General features: G+C 41.4%; 3 protein-coding genes and 1 long non-coding RNA gene across 4 annotated transcripts; 3 read left to right on the forward strand and 1 right to left on the reverse strand.

Moving 5' to 3' along the window:
- Nucleotides 1–4,122: 4,122 nt before the first annotated feature.
- On the forward strand, nt 4,123–8,563 carry LOC121707085 (neuronal acetylcholine receptor subunit alpha-2). The gene is made up of 5 exons (XM_042089380.1): nt 4,123–4,311; nt 4,478–4,522; nt 4,971–5,080; nt 6,874–8,212; nt 8,438–8,563. Exons 1-5 carry the CDS (start codon nt 4,174–4,176, stop codon nt 8,561–8,563), a joined length of 1,758 nt encoding a protein of 585 aa, XP_041945314.1. The 5' UTR covers nt 4,123–4,173.
- Nucleotides 8,564–14,950: 6,387 nt separating this feature from the next.
- Nucleotides 14,951–19,825, forward strand: arfrp1 (ADP-ribosylation factor related protein 1). Its single transcript, XM_042089381.1, has 7 exons — nt 14,951–15,348; nt 15,753–15,840; nt 15,970–16,052; nt 16,323–16,404; nt 16,692–16,762; nt 17,024–17,124; nt 18,448–19,825. Exons 1-7 carry the CDS (start codon nt 15,256–15,258, stop codon nt 18,533–18,535), a joined length of 606 nt encoding a protein of 201 aa, XP_041945315.1. The 5' UTR covers nt 14,951–15,255; the 3' UTR covers nt 18,536–19,825.
- A 967-nt stretch (nt 19,826–20,792) lies between these two features.
- Nucleotides 20,793–24,573, reverse strand: LOC121707090. Its single transcript, XR_006031237.1, has 2 exons — nt 24,439–24,573; nt 20,793–21,290 (listed from the first exon to the last, which is right to left on the reverse strand). It is a non-coding gene; the product is annotated as an uncharacterized LOC121707090 (long non-coding RNA).
- stmn3 (stathmin-like 3) lies at nt 21,513–26,829 on the forward strand. Its single transcript, XM_042089382.1, has 5 exons — nt 21,513–21,701; nt 23,938–24,033; nt 24,471–24,646; nt 25,091–25,282; nt 25,805–26,829. Exons 1-5 carry the CDS (start codon nt 21,683–21,685, stop codon nt 25,862–25,864), a joined length of 543 nt encoding a protein of 180 aa, XP_041945316.1. The 5' UTR covers nt 21,513–21,682; the 3' UTR covers nt 25,865–26,829.
- The last annotated feature ends 665 nt before the right edge of the window (nt 26,830–27,494 follow it).

The following is a 27,494-nucleotide window of genomic DNA, read 5'->3' on the forward strand; positions in this document are numbered from 1 at the left end:
GGTATCCATCATGGCACTATGTTCTCCCCTTGACAACACAATATTTGCTTGTGAATGTACCGTACTCTTGAATGCCGTCTCACTCTAGCTGTCCTGTTGTCATGTGCAAGCCTCCCTGTCCCTAGTCAATAACCAACACACACAGCATGCACACTGTAGACGTTCACCAAGGCCAGAAAAGAGAGAGCAGTCATTCCAGGCAGACTACAGTAGTTTCTCCAGTCCCAACAGTGTCTTGTTAGGGGTTTTCATTTGAAATCATTTTGCTTGCTTTTGTGCAAATCAGACCCCTAATTGCTCAGCTACAAAGCTAAAAGGCTTGACCATTCTCATAGGCGTATCGTGTTTGTATTGCTGTACAAGCTATTCTGTATGCTAGGCCTGTACAGAGACGGTTCTAAAGATGCTGTAGAGATTAAGGAACCCCAGGAACAAGGCTGTTCTCCCCATCCCCTGTTGGCCAACACGTGGAGGAGTGAGAAAGCGAGTCAGATAGAGAGCAATGCCACACAGATCACATGCATGTCGTGGAAGCCTGCAAGCCTTACTTTTCCTTTATAGAGTGACACTTTTCCTTATTTATGTTTACAGCCAATATGTTTTGGTCAACAGCAATGCTTGCATTAGCAAACATGTAAACAAACAGACAAACAAACAAAAAACTAAACATCCACTATTTGAACTCTTGAATGCTCCAAAGCTGCCATGGCAATGTTATTTTATTTCATCCATGATTTGTTTTAAAAAAAAAAAAAAAAAAAAAAAAAAAAAAATATTTTTTAAACCACTGCTTGCCAGCATGTCTTGAACAGCTGAATGCCATGATATAGCTTTTACCTATTATGTAGCATATCTATTGTGTAGTAAGACACTCAAATCCATGACACCATGGAAACTGTACAATAAACTTTGTATATCATAACGTTGTGGTGTTCGTGTTTGTTCAGTGTAAATTGCTAGAGATCATTCTCCTGGCAGTTTCTCTTGATACGTGCTCTAATTAAAACAGCCACTAAAATTGAACACCAGCAGACGTCAAGCCATACTTAATCGTCAGCAGCTAAAACCAATGTTTGGAGTTGTTAATGAAACAGTGCACGGTGCTCTGTAAAGCCCTCGTCTGCCAAGGGAGCTAAGTGGGAAAGGCGGCCCTGAAGGTGCTGCAGTGCCCTCTGCTGCTGTCGGCCGTGTCGCTGCAGCACTTCTTCCCTCGTTGGAGCAGGAGAGGGTAATTAACAGTCACATCCTTAGGTGATTAACTGCCACTCCACCGGCAGATTATGAGTCTGAAGGGGCAACGAAAGTAGCTCTTACAGGGAGTCCCATTGCAAGCTGCTGCTCACTGCGTTGTCAAGGTAGCTTACATGTGTTCATTAATGTTACCTTCATCTCTTGACTAAACAGATCTGCCTGATTTTACTGTCTGGGTGGTAGGCTATCAATATACTGGGCCTTTCAATTCAAATCTTGCAGTGGTTATCAAAGGGCCAATGTCTGTCAGACTGGACAGGTCTTTTCAAAATCAATACAATAATGGTTTGGTATATTGTATAAAAAAAAGAGTCTCTTCCTCTGACTGATAATGGGCTATAACTGGCATGTCATAATGCCAAATGACACAAATACTGACTCATGGTGAAGCATGTGGCTTTGTCATTACTGAACTCATTCACTAGGGGGCGGACAACATGCAAATGTCATATTCTGTCCAAGTCACAGCGTGATTCATGATCGGACTCCTCATCTTTGAGGGAAAAAAACAGCAAAGAGACAAGAGGTTAGAGGAGAAGGTGTGTTGGGAAGAAATCAAAAATGACATACACTCAACTCTCTCTCTCTTTCTCCCTCTCTCTCTCCAAAAGGCCCATCATCTGTGAAACAGAGACTGACAGAAACATTGATCCTGCGCTTGATATCCTGTTTTCCATTGCCAGTTTCATTCTGCTACATTTGTGCATGGGTGACTTGGAGGTATTGTTTATTTCATTGCTGTTTTCTTAATGCTTTTTTTTCTGATGGAAAAGGAAGACTAGAGTTTGCACACGTGTCCACCCATTGTCATCCTATATTTGTGTGAACTGCTTCTGGATAGGATGGTGGGAGTTTATATCACTAACATTTCAAACAGAAACTTCAAATCAATGGTATGTTAAGTTGCTTCATAAGTCAGTGGAGAAATCATTAGAGTGTCCTTGAAGAAGACACCTCAAATGTGTTTCCACATGGCCACATAGACGCATTGTCTACCCTCTGGACAACATGAGTGGTATTATTGATGTTCAGTTTTCTGCTTCATTGAGCCCAGTGGTCCATCACAGTGGCAGTGTCTTATCGGTCCTGACTGAGTTGAGGGTTAAGTGTGTAATAAACAGCTACTGACAGTTGACAATGATTTCAATCTACATACCCAAACTGAATTCTAGTGATGGGAATGATTAGAAGTAAACTGAGCTTTTGCCATAATTATTTCAAAACAAGGAATTTATTAATAGACAAAATGATAATTTGAAAACTTTGATTCTTTGTTGCGTATTGCATGAAAAATCTGAACAAATTAAAGTAAACACATGTGACGTATGTGTATATATGTGTCTTTATGTGTGTGCAAACTTGTTTCACTGCATTTGCCTGTTTTGCAAGTGCTGTCCCCAAATTCACTTTCCCATGTCCCATGTCATAGACATTTTCAGACACATATTTTACAGACACATTTCAAGAATTTCTGACAGGTGATCATAAAGATGGATGACTGTGGCCATGATTAAATTTTTAGAGGTTCATAAACAAGACACCACCCCACCTCCTCAGCACACACACACACACACACAAATCAAGGTGGTGGTGAAGGATGTAATAGATTCTGAGGGCTGATGACAGTAACTACACAAGGCACCAAAGTCACAGAGAATTGTATTGAATGGCCGAAGGCTTGCAGCGTCCCCAGATGGATTGAATGGATGCTGAGTGTTTTCATTATGCGTCTGAGTGAATGGCTGCCCCCTTTCTCCTCCGGCAAAAGTCATCCTCGTCCGGAGAGTGAGTGAGAGCACATGAGATGGAGACAGAGAGAGACAAAATGGTTGGGGTTTGGGGGGAATCATTGCGCTTCAGTTATCTTTTCAGGAGGGGAGAGGAGGGGGGTTGCAAAAAGCATGTGAAAGTCATTCTGTGTCATTCAAGTGAAACATTGGTGGATGTTATAAATGGCAAGGTACTTGAGACAACGCACAGCCATGCTATGGGATATCCAGATGTCCAGACCGGTCGGACAGCAACTGACACTGTAAGCTGTAGAGTGAGCTGGTGAGTGTCAGTGACAGAGACCGGGGCACTAAAGTTAGCTTGAAGTAACGTTAAGGATGAAAATCTGAACCATCTCAACAAACACAATTCAACATAAAGATCAGCATAATTGGAGGTGGAAGAACCAAAAATCTAACAGGATGCATAGAAGACTGAAGTGTTGGAGGAAAATGCCATGCCTCTGTCTTGCACTTATCGTCTGTTTCTTACCACCTACAGGTAATGTAGCATTTTCAAGGATTTTTTCACTCTTTGTGTCTGTGGTGTCTCTTCTTGTTATTTGTTAACATTCTAAAGACTCTTGCTGTGATTTGTCTACAGCCTCAGATTCCATTATCTAATCACAAACAAATTGTTTATGTAAAAGAAAGGATAGACATAATAGGTCACAGAAATCCATCATGAATGTATTTTAAACTCACTCTTAAGAACTGCTAGGTGGTGAACAAATTAAGAAGCTAAATTGAATAATTGTCACCCAAAAAATAAAAAGGTGACCATTTGTATACACTATAGTTTTCTGTGTTCATTTCCCCTCCTCGTCTCTTCTTAATTCACATCTTCACATCATCCTTGACATTCTTCATTCTTTACCTCCTTCTTTTGCTCTCTGTCATTCGTTTATGAGCTGACAAAAAAGCACATATTATGGTGATGTATGCTCTTTACAAGGTAATGGACAGCTACGAGAAGGCATGCTGTGTTATGAGCTTTGTGAGGGTTGGGGTAGATGGTGGTTTGGTGTTTAACATATGTGGTCATACTAGGTAAGCATCACTGACTGATGTTTCATCTTTTTATGTACTCAAGGGTTTTTAAAAGTAAAATCTTTCCATCACCCTCTCTCTCTCTCTAGCTGCTACTTTGAGCATGTCCAGGGCTCAGGCGGAGGGAAGACTGCTACAGACGTTGTTCACTAGCTATAATAAACTGGCTCGCCCTGTGGCCAACATGTCAGAGGCCGTGCGTGTTCGCTTTGGCCTGTCAATTGCTCAGCTCATTGATGTGGTAAAAGTCCCCATGTTGCTTTTCCTTATGTCTGTTTTTGACTTGTTTAACTTGTACTGTATCAATTGGCTTGTATGACTTTGTATGACCTAAGATAAATGTTGCTTTCATAACATGGGTGACCAATGAGTGGCGTGGTGTTTTTTTGTTTGTTTTAAAAAAACAGGATGAGAAAAATCAAATGATGACCACTAATGTCTGGCTGAAACAAGTGAGTGGCTTTTAGATCATAATGATGATTGATTTATTTGTTATAAAAATCCATTTTATTCAACTGAGCAACATCTCTGCACTCCCCCGTTGTACGCCGACATTATCAAACAAAGTGAGCATGATTGTTCTGAACAGCCTATCAGAAGAGACCTGACAGATAACATTATTGTGAGAGCTGACTTTATCCTTCATTTCCTTCTGTTGCCATGGAAGTTTGACATTATCATCTGAAGCATAACAAATGAAAATCTCTGTGGGATATTGGGGTCATCACGCTGTCAGACCATGTTATTAGACTGTCCATTGTCAATGTGTCGTCAATAAGCCACACAAAAGAAGTTAGTGCTATGTGTCTGTCTGTAAGGCACTAGGAAATAAACCGAACATTTATGAGGGGAATTTTATGAAGAAAGTCTGAAAATGACCTCTGATGTTTTTTCCACCAGGAATGGTATGATTACAAGCTGCGATGGAACCCTGCTGATTATGACAATGTTACTTCCATGAGAATTCCATCTCAGTTTATATGGAGACCAGATATAGTTCTCTACAACAAGTATGTTAACATTAAAAAGTATTTTTATTGTATTGTTGTTTCGATATATGATTCATTCAGATTTTATTCCTACTGAGCCACAGAAGGCCTATTTCTAACACTGTGTCTCCTTCCACTTCTATGCTGATGATACACAGCTGTACCTGCCCATTAGTTCCTCTGATCCTAATATGCTGAATTCCTTAAATGAATGTCTTTGTGACATAAAAAACTGGATGTCAAACAATTTCCTCCAGTTGAATTCTGACAAAACAGAAGTCCTCATCATTGGATCCCAGCACATTGTGAAACAAATGATACCATCCTTAGGTCCCTTTCAATTTTTAGACTGTGTAAAACCTGTTGCAAAGAATCTTGGTGTCTGGTTTGACAGTAATTTAAGCTTTGAACGTCACATCACAAAGCTCATACAGTCTTGTTTCTATCACCTCAGAAATATTTCCAAGATTAGTTCCATCTTAACTTTTAAAGACACTGAGACCATTATACATGCATTTATTTCTTCACGCCTGGATTACTGCAATAGTCTTTTTTCTTGTCTGAACCAAAAATCTATAAAGAGACTTCAAACTGTTCAGAATTCAGCTGCCCGGCTTCTTACTAAGACAAAGTACTGTAATCACATTACTCCTGTTTTAGCCTCACTGCACTGGCTCCCAATAAGCTTTAGAATTGATTTTAAGATTCTTCTGATTACTTTTAAAGCTCTACATGGCCTGTCTCCCAACTACATATCTGATCTCCTAGTACCTTATCCACCTGTGCGTACTTTAAGATCATCTGGTAGTGGTTTCCTAACTATTCCTAAGATCAATCTCAAAACTAAAGAGGAGAGAGCATTTAGTGTCAGGGCACCTAGGCTCTGGAATGACCTGCCTGATGAAATCAGGTCAGCCAAGTCAGTATGCTCTTTTAAATCCCTCCTTAAAACTCATCTTTACAAGCAAGCCTTCCTTAGTTTTGTTTAAGTAATATACTTCATTTTGTGTTAAGTTTATTAAGTTTTATTTCAGGGTCCAGTTTTATTTCAGTAAGTTTTATTTCAGTGTCAAGTTTTATTTCAGTAAGTTTTATTTCAGTGTTTATTTCAAGTTTATTTTCCTTTTTCAAATTTATGTTAAGTTCTAATTGAATTAGTATATATTATTTGATTGTTATATTATTATGCCTTATTTCCATTTTCATTTATGTTGATATTGTACAGCACTTTGTAACTTTGTTTTGAAAAGTGCTATATAAATAAAGATTATTATTATTATTATTATTATTTACTAAATGAAATCACCTTAAAGGTGCCATGTGTAATGTCCGCCAAAAAATCAATTCATACTCCACATTCCATAAAAGATGGGGGAAGTATACCTCCAGAAAGTGAGTTGGTCTACCCTAGAGTAACAACCGAGAAACGTGTATTGCAGTTTGGCTGGCGGTTATGTTGCCCACATACCGCCTCCCATGGCCGAAACTGGTATTATGACACCTGTCGGGCTGTGGCTGCTAGTAATTTAGCATGCTAATTCAGGTTGATATCTCTGCAGCACTATACCTTGTCAGTTTTTTAATGACATCATCACCCTTATTTCTTCTTATTCTTTTAATGTGTGTAGCTCATTTTTTGGATATTTTTACCTCAATTCTTACACATGGCACCTTTAACAGTTTTAAGTGGACACCATCGGAATTTTGTGACTTCCTTTGATCAAAGAATACACAATAACCATTCTGACCTATTTAGAACTGTGGATCCCCCCCCCCCGCCCCCCCTGAAACCGTTCTGTCTTTTCTCTTTCCAGTGCAGATGGAGACTTCACTGTGACTCATTTCACCAAGGCCCATTTGTTTCATGACGGCAGGATCACGTGGGTGCCGCCTGCCATCTACAAAAGTTCGTGCAGCATTGACGTTACCTTCTTCCCCTTTGACCAGCAGAACTGCACCATGAAGTTTGGCTCTTGGACCTATGACCGCGGCAAGATCGACCTGGTCAGCATGTCCAACTACGTAGACCAGAAGGACTACTGGGAAAGTGGGGAGTGGGTGATTGTGAATGCCGTAGCCACTTACAACATCCAGAAGTACAAGTGCTGTTCGGAGATCTACTCGGACATCACATATTCTTTCCTAATTAAAAGGCTGCCGCTGTTTTATAGCATCAATCTCATCATGCCATGTCTCCTCATCTCCTGTTTGACCGTGCTGGTCTTCTACCTCCCCTCGGCCAGTGGCGAGAAGGTCCAGCTGTGCATCTCCGTGCTCCTTGCCCTCACCGTCTTCCTCCTGCTCATCACCGAGATCATTCCGTCCACCTCACTGGTCATCCCGCTCATCGGAGAGTACCTGCTCTTCATCATGATCTTTGTCACGCTCTCCATCATCATCACCGTTTTCGTGTTGAACGTGCACCACCGCGCCCCACACACTCACTCCATGCCGCCGTGGGTGCGCTGGCTCTTCCTGGACGTGGTGCCCCACTTCCTGTGCATACGGCGGCCGAAACAAAAGCCAACGGACGCCCCTCCACCAAGAAAAAGGATGAGCAGTACGCCCTCGTTTGCCGGGCAAGAGACGGAGCTGGATCTGGCTTCTTCACACTCCCCCAGAGCCAGCCTCGTGCCCAGAGGCAGCTCATCATCTCTGGGTCCGCTGCCACAGAGGCACCCTTCCCTCCAGTCCACTTCCAGCCAGTACCTGGCCCTTCACGAGGAGGCCTCTTCGCCCACTCACCTGGTGTTGCAGCCGGGGTCTGCTGGGGAGCGGAGACCTTACGCCCGGGCCAAAATGCGCTCCCTCAGTGTACAGTACGGCCTGCGGGAGAGGGATCACGAGGCGGCCCGTGCCAGCACTCGGCACCGCTCCCGAAGCATCCAGTATTGCTGCATCCACGAGGAAAAAGACACAGGGGGTATTGGCGCCAAGCCTCCACCCTTGACGCTGGCCCAGGGACCCCCACCCCTGACGAACAGCAGACCGTCAGCATGGAAGTGGAGGATGCCAAAGTCCAAGTCAGCTCTATCTCTGAGTGCTATGAAGGAGCCCCACCCTCAGCCCACCTTGTCTCCTGCCATGAAAGTGGCCATTGAGAGTGTGCAATACATTGCTGACCACCTCAGAGCAGAACATGCAGATTTTTCTGTAAGTGCTTACATTCATGATATGATGTTATAGGGCACTCTTTTAAACAGAAAAACTGGCCACTCACCTGGTAAATACTGTACAGTAGACCTCTCCTTGACTGTTAATCGTATGTATTACGTATAGAAATAACACACTGATGAAAGATTTCAATACTTTGTGTGATTCCAAGATGTATGATTCCAAGTGAGTCCATGACGTCTCCATGCCTGTTCTATTTTCCAGGTGAAAGAAGAATGGATGTATGTGGCGATGGTCATTGACCGGATCTTCCTGTGGGTGTTCATATTGGTGTGCATTATGGGTACAGCAGGGCTGTTTCTCCCTCCCTGGTGGTCTGGAATGATATAATTCAAGATCATTTCAGTTACAGTAAATAGTGTAAAGAATCCTTTCTGTTAATTAATCACTGTGATATTGTTTGGTTCAGATTAAAGCTTTGAAGATGAAGTAGATTTGCCCTGATGTTACACTAACCTCGGAATTATTGTCTCTCAACAAGAAATAGTACATTTTGTTCAGCTTTTCATTTTTTTTCTGAATGTGTGTGTGTTTGTGCATCTGTGTGCATTTCTCTGTCTGCCTGACTCCTAATGCAATAAACCATATGGTCTTGTGATTTATGCTTTTTTGTGTGTTTCATTTATACTTCAAACATCCAAACAACACCAAATATTGACAATAAAATATGTTTAGGCCTAAGCTAGGTTATAGGCTACTTTCTTGATGAGCTTGGCCTACTTTTAGGCTAAATCTTGGAATCATACACATATAAAGAAGTCTGTATTGATTATTCTAGGCTCACTGGGAATACGAGGAAATAGCTTATAATAAAGTAAATATGAATGTTAACTTTCGATACAACTCCGGGCACCACCACCAAACCTTTCCTTTTGGTGTTGCTGTCTGAGCTCCCATAGCCAGCGGTGGATAAGGTGGCGGTGCTCTCTGTGAGGGTTTTATAAATGCACCAGGTGTTCGCTAGCGTTTTTAGTTGCCTAAGGAAGTAGCTTATTGTGCTTTTTTGATTATGTGAGTAGTGTTTATTTTCCATTTCCAATTGTCACTGATGTATGAGCAGGGGCGTAGCCAGGATTATTGTATAGGGGGGCCAGCTGGGTCCAGACTTTTTATTGGGGTGGCACTTGGGAATCAAAACTACTATTTGAAAACTGCTCAAAAAGTTTTGAAGATTAGGATGGCCTATTTTAATAATGGCAATAAATTGTGTAAAGCCAACACTGATACACAGGTCAGTTTGTTGTCCACTCCAAATCGTTTTCCATAAATAGGCCAATGCTATAAAAAAGTACATTATGATAATGCACCTTACTTAATCAGTCTTATTCAAATGATGTTAAAGAACAATAATAAATACTACAAATATTGTATGCAGATATTTAATCTTATACTGATGGCCAAACTATATTTCTTTCTGATATCCACTCCACAAGTACTTGGCTGTAAGTAACATGGCTCTGAATTAAGAAATTAACCCTTAGAACCCTAGACTGTTTTAAGGGCTTTTTCACTACCTTTAGTTAGAAGCATTTATTCTGGTCAATGTAAGTGCCATACTGTAAGGGTCCGGTGCCATGTGCTCCTTTGTTTGTTCCCCATGTGCTTTGTGTTTACCTGCCTGTCACCTGTCTTTGTCTCTGCCCCATCTCCTTATTTGGTCTGTGCTTCCTGTCTTGTTAGTTTTCCCTCCGTTTCTGTTTCCACACCTGTTCCCCGTTAATGTCTTGTTGGTCTCGTCCAGTCCTCTGTCTTTCTGTTAATTAGTCTGTTAGTTTAATATTGGTTTCCACCTGTCTCTTGTTTTACCTTGATCATTGTCCACCTGTGCCCTGTTACCTATTGTGTATGTAAACCCTCTGTCTCCTCTCAGTCCTGGTCGGTTATTAGTCTATGTGGGTTGTGTTCTAGAATAAAGATTCTTGTATTTCAAAGATTCCCTTGCCTTGCCATACTTTGCCCGTGCAGCCGTGACACATACACACATGCTATACATTGTTTTTTCCCCCCAGCAGAGTCTGGGCTACCCAGATCTGCCACAATTGCATGTGTTAATACCTGAATTGATTTAATTTAGATTTTTATATAATATATTTTAACATGTATCTCACCACTGCAAGCTGTCAGCTGGCACATTGTGTGTAGGGCAAACTGTCCTTAATCTGGCAATATCATTGTCATGGTGGAGGGATTCTCTGGGGCTGAGCAAATGTGAAAAATATGTGGTGTGTGCCTTACGGAAATAAATGCCATTTTTTGGTCATTGTAAGTGCCATATACACATGCTATATTTTTTCAGAACAGTCTAGGCTACCCAGATCTGCCACCAATTCATATTAATACTTGCATTGATTTAATTTTGATTTTTAAATAATACAAAGACTGCGTATTATACCATTCTTATTTTGAAATGTATCTCTGTCAGCTGGACATGACTTTCATGTATGTGTAGGGCAGACTGTCCTGAATCTGGCAATATAAGAACCATGGTGGAGGGGGGCTTTGGGGCTGAGCAATTTACAGACATGTGGTGTGCGCCTTACAGAAATAAATGCCATTTTTTTATTTATTAATGAAAAATGCCCTTTCTGCGCTCCATATCTGTGACATGAACTGATCTGACCTGACTGAACCCAAGTTTGCGTGTTCTGTGTGTACACTCATGATGATTCTAAAACAACTTTTTACTGCATTGTCATGAACAAAGTGAAGGCAAAAAGGTGTTTCTTTGTCAAATAAATTGGGATGCAATGTGAGTCTCGAATTGGATGCCATGCAGGAATTTGCTGGGATCTCAAAACCGCATTATGAACTTTGCCATAGAGAAACACATGATAGCGTTGGATTATGAAAATGCCTTGCCACCACAACACACAAAAACGTGGGGTAAGTCGAGCTATATGAAGTTATTATTTTGATGTAATTTCGTGTTTTATAACCCAGAAGGATGTACTTGGTATCAAATGATAGCTCTGTATCTCCTCTTTCTTCTGATATACATCAAATTTGACTCCCTGTCTGTTTCACCGACCAGGACTGCAAGAAATCTAGGAGTTGTTCTTGACAACCAACTAAACTTCTCAGATCATGTTGCCTCAGTCGCCCGGTCATGCCGTTTTGCACTCTACAACGTACGGAAAATCAGGACTTACTTGACTCAAGATGCTACCCAACTTCTGGTTCAGGCAATAGTCATCTCACGACTCGACTACTGCAATGCCCTCCTGACAGGTCTCCCAGCCTGCGCAGTGAAACCACTTCAGATGATCCAGAACGCGGCGGCGCGCCTGGTCTACAACCAACCCAAAAGGGCACATGTTACCCCGCTGCTCATCCAGCTACACTGGCTACCTATGGCGGCCCGCATCAAATTCAAGTCTCTAACACTTGCCTACAAAGTAGTCTCCGGCTCTGCTCCCACCTACTTGAATGCCCTCATACAGACTTACACTACCTCCAGACCGCTGCGCTCCTCTGACGAACGACGTCTAGCTCTACCACCGGTACGCTCAAGCCAATCCAAACTTTTCTCATCTGTTGTTCCTCGTTGGTGGAACACACTGCCAGTTCTTACAAGGGCAGGGACATCCTTTTCCACTTTCAAAAAGCTCCTGAAGACCCAGCTCTTTAGAGAACATCTACTCTCATAGCAACACTTACAACAAGTCTTACTGATCCTAGCACTCACCAGCCGTTTTAAACTGACAAGTAACTGTTAAAAACAGCACTCACCGACGCACTTATTCTTACTGTACTCTAATGTTTTTTTAAACTGTCCTAAAATTGTGAGAATTGTTCTAAAACTTACTGTTTACCATGTTGTTAGTCGCTTTGGTTAAAAAGCGTCAGCCAAATGTAATGTAATGTAATGTAATGTAATGATATGCTTGCCATATCTATGCGAGTAATTCAAACGAGAGTAATGGGTGCGCAGGTAAACTATATGTAAACTATGTCAGAGCCTAAGGACAGCCCAACGCAGCTCACTTGGCTATGATTCGTGACACATTCTAACATCTTATTAGCATTAATGTTCCAACTCATCATCAACTCACCTGTTGTTACTGAGGTTAAGTAGTAGGCTAGTCTACTGTCAAGTGTTTTTAACAGATGACTTGAATTGTCCCGCTGCTGCTGCTGCTGCTGCACTAGCCTACTCACGATTTGATCACAATCGTGGGCTACACATCCTGACTGGGCCAATGGTCGTAGATAGAGCGCAGTAATTGGTTCAGTCCCTGCTTTGCAAAGTGTTGGCAAAGTGCCGTCGAAAACTTTTTTTTTACTTATCACTGAACGGAGCTGGGGGGGCCAGCAGGGTGGCCACGCTTTGACCAGTGGTGGCCGTAGCCCCCCCCTGGCCACCACGTAGCTCCGCCCCTGTGTATGAGCCAAGAAATGTAAACTGTCATGGTTCTGGGCTGACCACACATAACTGGGGCATTGGTGTTCGGCCTCCTCCTCAAATCCACAAGTGTTTTTAAAATATAAGCTATTGGTTGTTGGATTTGTGATGCGTCTGGCTATAATGTGCTATACTACTGCTAATGTGCCTTGTTATTTTATCTGCAGTAGCCTATATTTGCAAAAAATGTAATCTCCGCAACGGCCTTTGGTGTAATAAGGACATGTGGTAGGCCTAATGACAAGTAAGAACCATAGACATAACTAGATGTACCGCATAGAGGTACAAAATATGACCGCCGCTCAGTCCTGTACATCCGTTCCGCGAAAATAAATCACACTTCAATTTGTCTCCATCTTTTACTCCATCCCCCACTCTTGAAACTTTTGTGTATGCTTGTTTGGCATGCCTGAGTGTGTGTGTGCGGCTGCAAGTAGCCTACTGGTGCCGAAAAGGTGAATAGATTGTAGAATAGCCAAAGAAGATGTAGCATTGTTATAAAACCTTTAAAATCTCTAGGGCAGTTCATCACAGTTCATCCATTGCACCTGGATTGATGAAAGGTCACTTACACTGTAGGCTACATTGTATTTGGGAAAAGCAAAAGGTACCAGCATAATGTTATATTTTTATTTATTTATTTAAAAATATGACAAAGGTCATTTTTGGATGGATGGATTTTTTGTGAATGTTTCTTCTTCTACATAAGATTTTAGTCATCTTTAGTTCATGTGATTTATTTTATTGTACTTTAATGCACAAATTAAGTAACAGTAGTCTGAAACGAAATGCTGTTTTACATTTAACCAGTGGTGCAAATAACTGACATGTCCAAATGGGCCTTATAAAATGCGTCGCTAGACTGTCCATAGGCCTACACATTTTAACGGGCCAAAGTTGAAGAGCTGTTGTCCGTTATTGTTCGTGCAAATATAGGCTGATTCATGTTCCCTTGCATTGTGTAACTGAGGTCCATGGCTAGTCTGGCTTTCACCAGACCAAGCTCAATCTTTTAAGAAATCAAAAAATAAATAGCGGGCAGATCAGGCTGGGTTCACCCAGCCTATAGTCCATAGGCACCCGATATTGTTTAATTTTCCGATTGAGATATCCACGCTCTGGCTATTCTAAATGCAAAAATGCATCAGGGAGTTATGACAAAACTGTAACTAACAAACTAGATCCTAATAGAAAGCTGTTAGCTTCCCTAAGCTACAGGTAGGCTTATAAGGTAGCCTATTTACAACATAAATTGTCAATAGGCTATGCTGGCTGGCGACACAAATAAAATCTCCTTTGGAAACTAATGGCTTACGCCTTACAGTATCAAGCGGACTTAAACTTTAAAAAACATTACAAAGTTGTAATAAAATTCACGCAGCTCCATGAGTCAAGGAAAGCGCGAATGAAGTAGCCACTTCTAATTGGGACCCACTACACTACACAGTAGGTGTGTTGCTAAAGCGGCCATAATGAAATGAAGGTATCATTGTTTGGATACTTCACACACACGTGCTTTTTAATTTCACAGACTACAACTACCAAGCTGGAATCAAAGCACATCGATTCCCCTCTCACACCCTGCACGCACTTAAAACAAATAAACAGGCGTCACAGTCTCACGCATGTAGCCTATACGGAAAACTGTATCAGACCGGTGTAACGTTGGTAAATGTTCCATTGCACAGAATGATTTTTGTAGCATGTGCAACAAATGACAGTCAAGAAAGATACAATTACAGTGCTGCTATCAATTTGCTTGGTATAACCGCATTTATAGTTTTCTACAAATGCAATCAATCAAATTGGCCTCCATCACCCAACCAACGCTAACGGTAACATTATTGTACCTAGGTCCTTATTTATATTATAGTTTGACGTTCATTTGGATTATTAATATAACATCGTATTTTGTCATTTTTGGCGAAGACATGCATTCCGTTAGGGATATTGAACATATTTAACATTCTCTAACCATCGTGATTTCGAATTGGTGCCGTTTTCAGCACAAAAACTCATTTTATTATTTTGCTCTTTTGCATTGATATGTTGTATATGGTGCTTTCTGCCTCTTGGTTGCGCACGCATGTTTTCGTGACATTCCATAGAAATCCATGTATTAGATAGATAGATAGATAGTTAGATAGATAGAGATTTATACTTTATATTTATAGGGGTTGATTTTTTTTTTATTATCTAAAAAAATATTTGTTTACCTGAGCCAATAAGTTGCGTATGATAAGTCTAGGCTACCCTGCAGGTGTAGTAGTTTTAGGAGACATGAAAAATGCTGAACTTCTACTCCCACAATACACTGCATTATGCCAACTACTTCCGTCTGAACAGCAAAACACTAACTTTAGCCGAAGTCAGCACAGACTATACCGCCTGTCACTACGAGTTATAGCGACTTGGTCACAGAATAGTTTCATATTTAGGACAGTGGTAACAGTATCGCTTCAATGGCTTTAGAAACCGAAAAGCTCTTGTCTTATTCATAATGTGAATTACGTAGCCAAGATTAGCTAGCTAACCTAGCTAGCAAAACTAGCTTGCCAACCAGCCAGCAGGCTGATGTTAGGTGGTAACTGTTAAACAATTATTTTCCCTAGAAGCCAGAATGTATACGCTATTGTCGGGTTTGTATAAATACATGTTTCAGAAGGACGAGTACTGTATCTTGATTCTCGGACTGGACAATGCAGGAAAAACAGTAAGATCATCTATATCCAGTTCGACATGTTACACAGTTTGAGAATTTAGCCTTAGCATCTAGCAAGCACTGCTAGATAGTAGCAGCTAGCATCTATTAGACATTCTCTGATAGTATCTACGTTAGCCTGCTAACTTGATTCTTGAGTTGCTAGTCACAGAAAACGAGTTTATCTGTGAACGCGCTAATGTTAGTGTGTGAATAAATCTTTATCAGCATGTCCACTTTTATTAGGTTGAATATATATGTTTGCCGTTGGTGACGTTTAATTAATTTGAAAAGACCTTGGTTGATGGAAGCGATGAGAAACATTAACATTAGCCAACTGCTCAACTTTTAACTTAGGTGACAGTCAGCTGGTTTATCAACCTCACCTTACAGTGTGACTATTATGTTTCCCCCAGACCTTCTTGGAACAAACCAAGACTAAATTTAGTAAAAATTACAAAGGAATGAGTCTCTCGAAGATCACGACAACAGTTGGTCTAAACAGTAAGTACGCATCTGATGTGTTATAGCCTTTGGTCACAATTTCATACATTGTTGCTCATACATGGCATAAAATTGAACTCTTGCCTGTGTAATGTGACATGGCCTATATCTTATTTCCTGACCATGCAGTTGGCACCATTGACGTCGGGAAAGCTCGTTTGATGTTTTGGGACCTTGGAGGCCAAGAAGAGTTGCAGTCATTGTGGGACAAAGTATGTATCACTTCGTATTTACATTTCTTATCAGACATCTGTTTTCCTTATCAATAACTAGTAAAGATACAGTCCTAGTTGTAGTAGGCTACATGAGGATTGCACTGCATTTTAGCCTACCCTCGCATATACAAATTCATAGGTCAATGTCATAATGAGAACCATTGAAAATGTTAGAATTATGCATTTTGCATTAATTCTCTGTAATGAAAAAGGTTAGTTATGCCGTGTAAAAATAAGGATATGTTTGTTTTTTCTATTGAAATTTAGTATTATGCAGAGTCTCATGGCGTGATCTATGTTATTGACTCAACTGATGAAGAACGACTGACTGAATCAAAGAATGCATTTGGTGAGTGCCCATGTAACTGAAGAAGAATGTCAATATAGTTTCCTGCAGAGTTCATTACTACAACTCTTACATCACAGCTGGTGCGCCTGGAGCCAAGTTATATTCAGGCTATATTTATTTCTGGTTATTATGACTGCCTTTGTAAATAACAGTCTGTGTATGTTGGCACTACATTGAGATCACAGAGCCCAAGCTACAGTATGAATGATAAGTCATTGTAAAGAATGAAAGAAGTTTAGAATGAACAGGTTTTCTGAACTGTCAAATTATTTTTCTCTATTTCTCAGAAAAAATGATCAGCAGTGAGGTTTTGGAAGGAGTACCGCTTCTTGTGCTAGCCAATAAACAAGATGTAGAGGTAAGCGTATATTTGTACGTAGACAAATACCTTAAGGCTTAAGCGATTGCAGTAGATGTTTGAAGGCCACAGCATGCTGGTCTCAATTTAGCCTGTAAATCTTGTGTTTGGTCAGTAGAGGGAGCTGCATTCCTTGGGATTGGGATTTTTAGTGGAAAGTATGTCTGGTGGAGGCCAGTGCTGTTGATAAGTTTTGCTACAACTATCAATTATATATTATAGTTGTTTTGCTACAACTGTATATTCTGCATTTTTCTTCAGAACTGCCTGTCTGTCCCTGACATTAAGACGGCCTTTAGTGACTGTGCCCCAAAGATTGGGAAACGGGACTGTCTCGTTCAGCCCTGCACTGCTTTAACAGGGTAAGAATGCAAACTGAGCCAGTTGTTACACCTCTTCAGCCCACCATGTTATGTGTGCCTCTGTCATGTACAAATATTACAAAAATGCCCCAGTGTTCCCATGGGATACACTCTTACTTGTAACATCCGCATTGTTCTGACGAACTTATGCTAACTGTTTCGCTAGCTTGTAAACAAATCCATGTGCTTCAATGTTCCCTTTTCCCACTGTTTGAAATGGCATAATGCACAACTTCTCCAGCAGAGGGGGAAATATAGCTAATCCTGTAAAGTTTCCCTTTAATGTTTAAGAAGGTGTGGGAACTCTGATATCCACAGATGCACAAACTTAATTTTGTATTTTGTTTATTTAAAAGGGACAATGCATATCAACTGACATTTTTGTTTACACTCAAAATGTAAATGTGCCAGAGTTAGCAAAAAAAGCTCATTTTCATCTGTAGGCCCTTGCAGGTCAACACATCATCACATTAAGTCAGTAGGAATAATTAGGAATGCAAGAAAGATAGAGAGCAAATTAAGAAAGAAGAAAAAGAGAACAATAAGTTCAGATGCAAAACCCTCTAAATCCGTCTGACCACATTTCTTTTAAATGAGCATTTAAAATCCGGTTCCTATAGGTTTTTGCATAGAAATCGATATTTCAGACCAGGAAGAGAGTGTTATTTGGTGTGTTTTGAAGTTAAATTATTTGATTAACGTATACTATGTGAGGAGAGCATTCACTCACCATCTTTATCTCATTTTTGACGTAGGTGGCATTTAGAGGCTTTTGCATCTGAACCCTTCAAATAAAGAAGTACAATACAAAGTTTCTAGAATGACACATATATATATATATATATATATATATATATATATATATATGTGTGTGTGTGTGTGTGTGTGTGTGTGTCATTCTATATATTACACAATTTATTGAAAATATTTCCACATTTAGTTCCCAGTACGATGAATTTTGGACGAGTTCCCTCATGGTTACGAGCATCTGTTTGTTTTGTGAGTTACTGTAATAGAGGAAGTTGCCCAAAGTGTTGACTACTGACTGTTAGTTTATCATTCTGTATATGCAATGTCTGCAAAGTTGTGACCCAGGAAGGTTGTTTCTTACCAGCATATAGAACATGGGAATTGTACTTTTATGCAATTATCTTAATGCATTTTGGCATTGAAGTGAGACTAATGTAGCCCCAATACCTATATACTGAAAGTGAAAAACAGTCTGTGGTTAGGTAGTGTCTTTGGGGGCTGAACAAACAGTTTCTCCTCTTTTAAGCAGCCTGTCAAAACATTGCAAATGAACACTTATGTTTGCTTTCACAGGCAAGGAGTGAACGAAGGCATTGAATGGATGGTAAAGTGCGTGATCCGGAACATTCATCGGCCTCCTAGACAAAAGGACATCACATAAGCACCTCTCCTATGATCTCACCGTTAGTGTGAATGTGTGTATGTGTGTCGGCTTGTGATAGTGAGTCTGTGGAAAGAACAATATGACAGAAATCTGGAATTGCAGGTTTATCTGTTTGTGTGTCTGTGCCAGCTGGTCTGTATTCTGTGGCCAGTGTTACAGGGATTCAGACTTCCTCCTTCCCATTCATATGGCTTTTTAACTGTGAAATTCTCAGCAGACAGTTTTGTGAAAGTCAAAAAAAAAAAAAGACAAATAATGTCAGTCTAAGGTGGTGGGAGATATGAAAACCAGGACACCCAGCGATCCAGTCTAAGGTGGTGGGAGACATGAAAACTAGGAGACACAGGGCCCCCCAGGTTCCTTGTTCATTCCTGTCATTGACATCACACTAATGAGACAAGAGAGATCCTGTTTGGTGGCTTTTGAGATGACTGTGGTGTGATTCTATTAATATCTCCATCAATATGAATAAGTACTTTGTATTTTGCAGTGGTATCTCAAATCAGTCCTGTCAATCTAAATTCCTGATGGTCTGAATACATTTTTCCAGCACTGTCTTGCTCTGCTAAAAGTTAATAATCAAGTCTGATTTTTCTCAGTTGATAAGATGGGCCCAACTGAAATATAAACACAATTTCAGGTACTTCTGGCAACAGGATTGCTGTGTCCATTTCCTTGAGTGAGTGAAGTTTGGAGCAGTTTTATCATACAAGTGGTATTGGAAATTACGTGGTGCTTCTCCATCCCCTCCTGTGTTCTTGGACACAGCATGTACACAGCTGATTACTGTTATGACGTGCAGGTTCCAAATCCACCCTCCCTTTGTTGGTCCTGTGTACCACAGCCAGAGATGAACTCACCTTTTGCCAACCTTTGATTTACTGACATTATATTTAACTTGACGATTCTTTAAGCTCTTTCTTGGAATTTAATTTGACTTTACAGTGAGGTCTTGTGTAAAATTACAGCCCCAATCACACTTTATTTGTATATCCTCCTTTATGTTACAACAAGCCAAAACAAAACTGTAGTCACCAGTCCCTAATACACCAAAAAAGTCACCTACCCATTCCTATGTCCACATAAATAAGGATCTGTCTCAGTATGTCCTGAGTTCAAGTGAACGGTGGAACCTATAGTCTGTTGTTCCTCTGAGGCCAATGGGATTCTGTTTTCTATATTAGCCTTTTGTCTATTTGTGTATACTTTACCCTTCTATAATGTTCATAGATTTTTCATGGTATTCAAGAAATTATGTAATAAACAGTCATTTGCAGACCTGTGAAATCATTGTTTTTTCTATTTCTTTTTTTCTTGCTCTTTTTTGGAGGGGGATGTGTTTCCTGTGCAGGGAATCCTTTGGGATTGAGGATCCTGGCAGGGCTATCTCCTAGCATCTAGTGTTATTGATCACCCTGATTTGTATCCCAGATGGTCAATAGTTAACACAAATCCATCAGAAAATCAGTTCTAGAGGATAAGACGGTCCCTGTCCCAGCAGATTACTCTAATGTAAGCATGTGTATGCAGGTGCTGACTCCTCTTGTATTGAGGAAGTGAGGAGAAACGTTTCAGTTGCATCCCATACAGGCTAATCGCATGTGAACAAGCAAACACACCAGAGGGGCAGCTCATCAGAATCTGCCCTGCGACTGCATGGGATCATGTACACGGACACGTGCATGTGGCTGTCTGCACCCCCCCCCCCCCCCCTTTTTCCCCTCCCATCCACCATCTGTAAGCCAGTGCAGTTTTCTGCCTGGTCAGTGGACAGGGTCCCATAGGGACCGGTCCTGCATTTACGGACTCTCCTAGGTTGGGGGGGGGGGGCGCTCTCACTTTCTCCCTCCCTCTCTAAAAGCCTGGACTCCTCTGGGATCTCAGGCATCTGCTGGTGCAGCTTCACCAGGCTGGGGCCTGTGCAAGCAGCCACCATTATGTAACCCGGCGTATGAAGGTACAGTCATGAAAGTTGTATGAGGAACTATCACGCAACACTTCATCGTATTAAGACTCTGCAATGAATTGTGCAAGAGCCTCTCTAAAAAGGCAATCACTCTGAAAATCTCAAAAGGTCCATAAATTGTAACTGTAAATTGGTTTCAGACTAATTTAAATTAAAAAGCATGTTCATTTATCATGATTAATGTTTGTCAACCAAATGTTTTTTTACCATTGATTTTTACAAAGCCTCATCTTACCATTAACAATGTCATGCAATTATGGAAAATGATGGCAACTGGTCTTTTTTGAGTGAAGTTAAGAAGTTTAATACGATTGATACATATTACATGATTTCCTCCCATTTTGTTTTCAACCCATGATTAGCTGTCAATCAATATCTGATCAGAGATGATAATGTTGAGGCTGCGTGCAATCAAAATACCTCCCTCCTCCTACAGAGCAATCAATACAGGCTTATCTTTTTATCACTTATCACATACACTTGCTTAATACTGTAGCTTAACTTTTATGGTGTTTGTGCTGAGTATCAGTCCTACTCATATCACATGATGTGCTCTTTTGTATGAGTCATGCTGTTTTCTGTTGTATGAGTAATGCTGTTTTCAAGGGAGGAATTGACTTGTATGGCTGTGAATTCCTCATATACAATACATGGTGTCTATTTCTGCCACTCAAGGTCTTTCAAATGGGCTCAAACTTCCCAGACAGAGAAATTCAGCATCGCACGTTCCTCTAAAATATGCATACCATGACTCAGGAATCATTTGGGAGAATGGAAAAGTCCTTGCTGGAGAGAGAGAGAGACAGAAGTAAGTGTTTGTGTGTGTGTGTGTCTGTGCAGCTTTCTTTAGTAGCACTCTTCCCTAGTCCACACGTGTGTTAGTGTGTTTATAAGCATCAGTGCAGCCCCCCTCCCCCCCTCCATCTCCTCTCTCTTCCTCCCTCCCTCCCATCCTCCAATAGAGAGCATCATCACTGCAGTGCCGGGCTGCAAGTCCCCTGGCCTCCCCCTCCCCTTCCTGTTTCTCATTCTGCCTGTCCGTCCTCCGCTCTGGCTCTCATTCCTTCTCTCCCCTCCGTCTCCGTCTCCCACGCCTCCACTCCTCGCTCCTCTCCTGCGCGTCTCTCTCTCTGCCTCTCCTCAATCCACCCTGCTCCAGTGCCAGCTCCAGATCCACCATGACTAGCACCGTCTCCGGTAAGACCCACTCTCTTCTCTCCTATCTGGTTAAAACACTGCTAAAAACCAAAATGGCTATGATTTCTTTTGGCTGGTAGCTCAGCAGTGAACAGATGATGATCACCCACCATTACGTTACGGCACCGTAACAGTGATTTATAGCCCACAGGTAGACTTCTTCATGTAGCTATGCAATGTGGGTGGTCTCAGGGTAATGGCAGCAATATAATGCCAGGCATTCTATCAGAGGTCACAGAGTACACTGGAGTGTGCACAGTATTGCGTAAGTGATGCATGTCTCTGCACCAGTGTCCTATTTGTCTGGTGTGCTTGTTTGGAGAGGGACTTCTCTCTCTCTCTCTCTCTCTCTCTCTCTCTCTCTCTCTCTCTCTCTCTCTCTCTCTCTCTCTCTCTCTGTCTCGTTTTCTTCGTCCTCTCGATGCCGAGGGGACGTTGTATGCTCCAGTGACTATGCGTGATCAAACAGGCCGTGCGACTCGGCCTGCTCGGCACTGCAGATCTGAAGCAGCTGATTAAAAAAAGACGGCGGCAGGGTGGGCAGGTTCAGCGGGAGGCCAGCAGTGCGGCAAAGCGACTGTTTGGGTCACATCGCCGCTTCCACTGCCATCCCTTCAGAAACACTGAGCAGAACAGCTGCTGTGGGCGTGCATAAGGGCTTTTTGACAGAGGAGTAGGTCTGCAGCTACATTAATCACTCTTAACTCTCCCCTGCAGCAAAATTCACCACATCTGAAAAAGAGACCTCGGCACCTCCCACTCACACGTCTATTCTCAAAACAGATGTGAGCCCAGATATTATGATTAAGACTTTTTGTTGTTGTTCATACAGGGAACCAACTCACTTTGGAACATGTGAGGTATAGGCACAAAACTGACTGACTGTCATGTCACAGTAGGTTTGCTCACTGTATCTAATTATTTTGCAACTCACTTTTGTTGTGAAGATCTGTCCGTCTATGTCATCAGCAGCAGCACTGATTAGCTGTTTTTGCTTTTAACAACTTCTGGCCTTTGAACTGAAACCAGTTGCTGCAGCATCATTTCATAAGGTGATGCATGTCTTAACGGTGCTTACACCAAAACAGCAAATTTCCTCCAATGCAAAAAGCCACTTCCTCTTGTTGGCAGGAAGTCATTTAGAAATCTGAATTATTTAGTGGATGCTGTGTGTTTTTTCACAGCGGCATTGGGGCTCATCCACAGTGTCCATCAGAAATGGCACGGGACAGTGTGACTGTCCAGGCCATAGCATGTGCAGAAACATGTAGCATAGTCTTTCAGACATCTACACATACCTTTCACATGGATGGCGGTAGAGACGTGTTTTAGGTTACTTTTTAAATGTGAAAATGTATTGAAAATATTGAAAATATGCATCCTGATGGTCAAACCATCACTGCAAGGCACTGATTGCAGTGGCTCAGGTGGGAGAGCAAGTGGGAGATCATTGGGATTGAAAGCCCTTTGACTCTTCACACACATGTCATTTCAATGTGTACTCTGCATGGCTGAGCCATGTTGTATTAGCTTCTCTTCCTTCCTCCTCCGTATGGCCTTTATCTTGCAGCGTCAGCACTGATGCCCCAGCAGGGTCATTCATTTAAACTCATTACAGGAGGACCAAACGCAGGCTGGTGCATAGTAGCATTCGCTTACAAATGCAAACATGTTCCCATAAACAGAAGACTTATCTCTAGTTGGAGCAAAGCACCTGCTGTATTTTACGAGGACTCTCTCTCTCTCTCTCTCTCTCTAGTCCTGTGTTTCTGTCCAGACACACAGTTACACAGTTTTAAAGCGTCTTTCTTGACGCGGCATTCTAAAAATATTTTGCATTTGCATGCCCCTCCCCATGGCCTGCACCCCCACCATGTTACTGCTAAAGGTACACTCCGTGCCTGAAACTTGTAGGTCAATAATAGATGAGTCAAGTTGGATGAGGATGCTGGCGGTTGATTGGCTCCTCGCTACATGACACAATAAGGAAGGAAGTCGGCGGCTGCAGCCTGGCAACAGGAATCGTCATCATCATCATTTCCTCTCATTTTAAACGACCAGTGTTTGAACTACGAACTATTTTCTGAGAAAAGCACATCCTCACAATGTTGTGTAACCAGATATGACTTCTAAGAAACTAGTTTGCACTGTCTGATGCAGTCCCCATTCTTCGAATCTTGTTTTTTTTTATCTGTGTGTGTTTATAAACAAAGCCTGTCTCTCTCTCTTCCTCTAGCATATTCAGACAAGATCAGAGAGATGTCTCTGGTGTCTCTCATCTGTTCCTGCTTCCACACACACCCTCACCCAAATACCCTGGCCCAGTATGAAGGTGAGCGCTCAACACAAGCAGCAGTCCTCACTGTGTCTGTGGATTTACCCATCACACGTCATTTTACATGGGCTGTATTGCATCTGGAATCTTTCTTTCTGTTTAGACCTGTAAAACTAGTGATCAGAAACCCTCTTCTAATAAATCAACCAAAACAAGTGCCATTTAATTACTGGAAATAAGTCCAACCAACCCAAACCAAAAATGCAGTTCCCCAAAAAAGGACTCTCTTGCATTACAAAAAAGCCAAGGCACATATTAGAGGTGGTTTCCTGTACATGGATTAAGCCAGATTTTAATTATTTCTTTTTCAAGTTTTCTTCTGGTCCACTTTGTCTAGGAATGAGTTTAATCCCTGTATGGGACACCGGACATTTATGTTTGAGAGACGGTTGTTTAGCTTACCTCTCTCTGTATTGGTCTGTCTGTGTGAGCAGATATGGAGGTGAAGGCGCTGAATAAGCGGGCCTCAGGCCAGGCCTTCGAGGTCATTCTGAAAAGTCCGACCGACTTGTCCCCAGACCGGCCTCAGAGCCTGGCTCTGCCCCAGAAAAAGGACGTCTCTCTGACCGAGCTGAAGCGGAGACAGGAGGCTGCTGAGGAGAGGAGGAAGGTACGAACCACTCATTTCAGCTCACGTCCAAATACAAGGAGATAGTGGAGTAATTGTTCAAAGATTTTTTTTTAAATTCAGCACACAATGAGCCCTGATAAGTCACAACAGTAATACAGTATAGTGTAAGTAAAAGTAAAGTCACTTGCATATTACAGATGCTTTTATCCAAAAGGATACAGACCCGAGCTGACCAAGTGTCAGGCAGTGATGCTACTGCTGCTGACACAGCAGAGTGTTTAAGTGTCACAACATTGTTACAGTTATAATATAAAAAGCAACATTTGTTTATAATATACAGTGTTAAGGATAATTAAGTGCAGGATCACAGCACACACTAATAAGTCAGCAAAAGCTCTATACTAAAATCCCATGTAAAATAGAGGACATGCTATGATCTGTGTGTCGGTGCTTTTCCATAGCATTCTGCTCTGTGCTCTGCAGTCTCAGGAGGCCAAGGTGCTGAAGCAACTAGAAGGGAAGAGGGAGCATGAGAAGAAAGTGATCCACAAGGCCCAGGAAGGAAACAACTACTTCAGCAAGAAGACAGAGGAGAAGCTCAACCACAAGATGGAGATCATCAAAGAGAACCGCAACGCGCAACTCAATGCCCTCAAACAGCGTCTCCGTGAGAAGGCAAGTCCTTGTTTTGTCTGGTCGTTTTTCCTGTTCCAATTGGCTACAAAGTTCACACCTTTGGTGTTTACCTAGCTGCTTTTTTTAAAGTTGTATAACATGTTTAATAACAGGTTTGTCTTGTTGGGATATGACCCATTAATTTGCAACTGCTCGTCAGGCATGCTGTGATGAGCCTACACTAGATCTTATCCATCCAGACTATAATCTCATATATATATAAAAGATAGGACATAGGAATCTCATGGTGAATGATTTTGAGTCTGGTCAATTTACTTGCTAATCTCTATAGAGCTACATTGGCGCTGCCATGATTTCAATGTTCATAACACAACATACCCTTTATGTTGGATTGATCCTGACAGTGCCTAAGGCCCTAGAACACGTTCATTCCAAAGTAATTAGCTCCAAACCACAATGGCTGCAGTGGATGTGTCTTTGCAAAGCCAAGCTACTATGACTCAGCCAGTAAAAAGAAAAACACGATTAATAATAAATAATCTTCCTCTCTCCGCCTTTTAGGAGATCCATGCCGCAGAAGTCCGCAGAAACAAGGAGATGCAGGCCGATCTCTCTGGCTGAGCATGCCCAGTGCAGTCCTATACCATTCTGTCTCATCTGTTAAATTGAGTTTTCATTGGGGGAAATGCTGCTTCCAAAGCCACTTTGTCTTAAAAAAACAAAACAAAAAAAAACAAACAGGTTATCTGTGATTCAAATCTGCGGTTGTCATTCTGCACATCACATCAGAAATTGCATCATATCCTTCACAAAAAGTCTGTAATCACACTCAAACTACGCCTTCTGCATCAGTAATACATTAGGGAAGCAAAGGGATAAGGATACAACTGTGTAACAGTGTCCCCACTCTGGTTCAATCCATTTCACCACCTTCCTGAGGCAATTACACCATGTTTTGAATCCCTATGTTGACTGTAACTTGTGATGAACCACAGCTGTATAACATGGATGTCACAGAATGTTGAAATGAAACACATGAAGCACAGTGATTCACGATAGCCTATTGTTGGTAGCATAAGATAATGATAAGGTTAGTTTGCTGTGGATTGTGTGCTTCTCTCTCTTTATTTTACTTACAATCACCTGAATACTGTCAGTATGACAAGTCTTGAACTTGTCAGCAATTACACTGGCATTTAATCTGACATACTGTACTTAGAAAAAAAAAAAAAAACTTGACCGAAAATGTCAACATTTTGCACCTCCAAGAGAAGTGCACATAATCAGTCTTATTCAGCCTTTACATATCTTTTTCGGTGCTTTTCATGTACATGTGTTACCTAGGGCTGGTTTACCTCCGAAATATCTGTTTTGTCACAGTAACATAATCCAGTTGTGCCAATACAAAATGACATCAATCTGCATACTGTTACTAGGCAAGCAATCAGAATGTAACACATGAGACACACGTGTTTGAACACATTTTGCAAATTCTCACCTTGAACACAGTGTCCATGTTGAAGTGTCCACAGATTGCTGATCTCAAATGAGGTTTGATGAATGATAATAAATATGGTTGAAATGTACAATATCTACTGTGATTTGATTGGAGATTGCAGTGTTCAGTAAATTTAGAGATGCCTACAATTCATTTCTATAGGCTAGTGACGGGCTGTTCTAGCCTTAGGGACATATGTGGGAAACAACAGATTAGTTGTCATATGCCAGTGTAAGTGTAGTCAGAGTTTTCCCATTCACGACACACACATTTTCATGGTTTAATGTGAACTGATATTTGTTGATAGGCTATCAACAATATGATGTTACTAATAACATCATATTAGTGATGTTATGCCCTTAGGCCTACTCTAGGGATTAGCCTATGCAATGTTTTGGTTATGGAAAAAACAGACCTCTAATTACACGGCAGTTTCATCACAAAGGATATGACTGTAATCAAAACTTAGAGCAAAACGAAACCCACAGGTTCCCTTCGCAGCCAAATTACTTTCATTTCTGAGCAGGCTACTGCTCAGCAGCCTTTAGGCCTACCTGACTGCAATTCCATTTATAAATGTTACTTGCTTAATTTACAAGTAATTAATCCCCATGGTCTGAATAAGGTCATCGTTCACTTTCATTGTAGGCTAAGCAGGTGAGTGAATCTGGTGGGTCAAACCAGGCTACAGCTGCATGACTAGAGGTTGCAAACATGAACATTAATGAGTCAAAATATGTATGCCAACATCAA

The sequence above is a fragment of the Alosa sapidissima genome, chromosome 4 (assembly GCF_018492685.1).
Source record: "Alosa sapidissima isolate fAloSap1 chromosome 4, fAloSap1.pri, whole genome shotgun sequence".
Classification (NCBI taxonomy): domain Eukaryota; kingdom Metazoa; phylum Chordata; class Actinopteri; order Clupeiformes; family Clupeidae; genus Alosa; species Alosa sapidissima.

Coding starts and splice junctions, on each gene's coding strand:
- LOC121707085 (XM_042089380.1), top strand. CDS start 4,174: ATGTCCAGGGCTCAGGCGGAGGGAAGACTGCTACAGACGTTGTTCACT. Junction 4,312..4,477: donor TTGCTCAGCTCATTGATGTG/GTAAAAGTCCCC, acceptor TTAAAAAAACAG/GATGAGAAAAATCAAATGAT. Junction 4,523..4,970: donor CTAATGTCTGGCTGAAACAA/GTGAGTGGCTTT, acceptor TTTTTCCACCAG/GAATGGTATGATTACAAGCT.
- arfrp1 (XM_042089381.1), top strand. CDS start 15,256: ATGTATACGCTATTGTCGGGTTTGTATAAATACATGTTTCAGAAGGAC. Junction 16,405..16,691: donor TGAATCAAAGAATGCATTTG/GTGAGTGCCCAT, acceptor TCTATTTCTCAG/AAAAAATGATCAGCAGTGAG. Junction 16,763..17,023: donor CCAATAAACAAGATGTAGAG/GTAAGCGTATAT, acceptor ATTTTTCTTCAG/AACTGCCTGTCTGTCCCTGA.
- stmn3 (XM_042089382.1), top strand. Junction 24,034..24,470: donor TACCCTGGCCCAGTATGAAG/GTGAGCGCTCAA, acceptor CTGTGTGAGCAG/ATATGGAGGTGAAGGCGCTG. Junction 25,283..25,804: donor AACAGCGTCTCCGTGAGAAG/GCAAGTCCTTGT, acceptor TCCGCCTTTTAG/GAGATCCATGCCGCAGAAGT.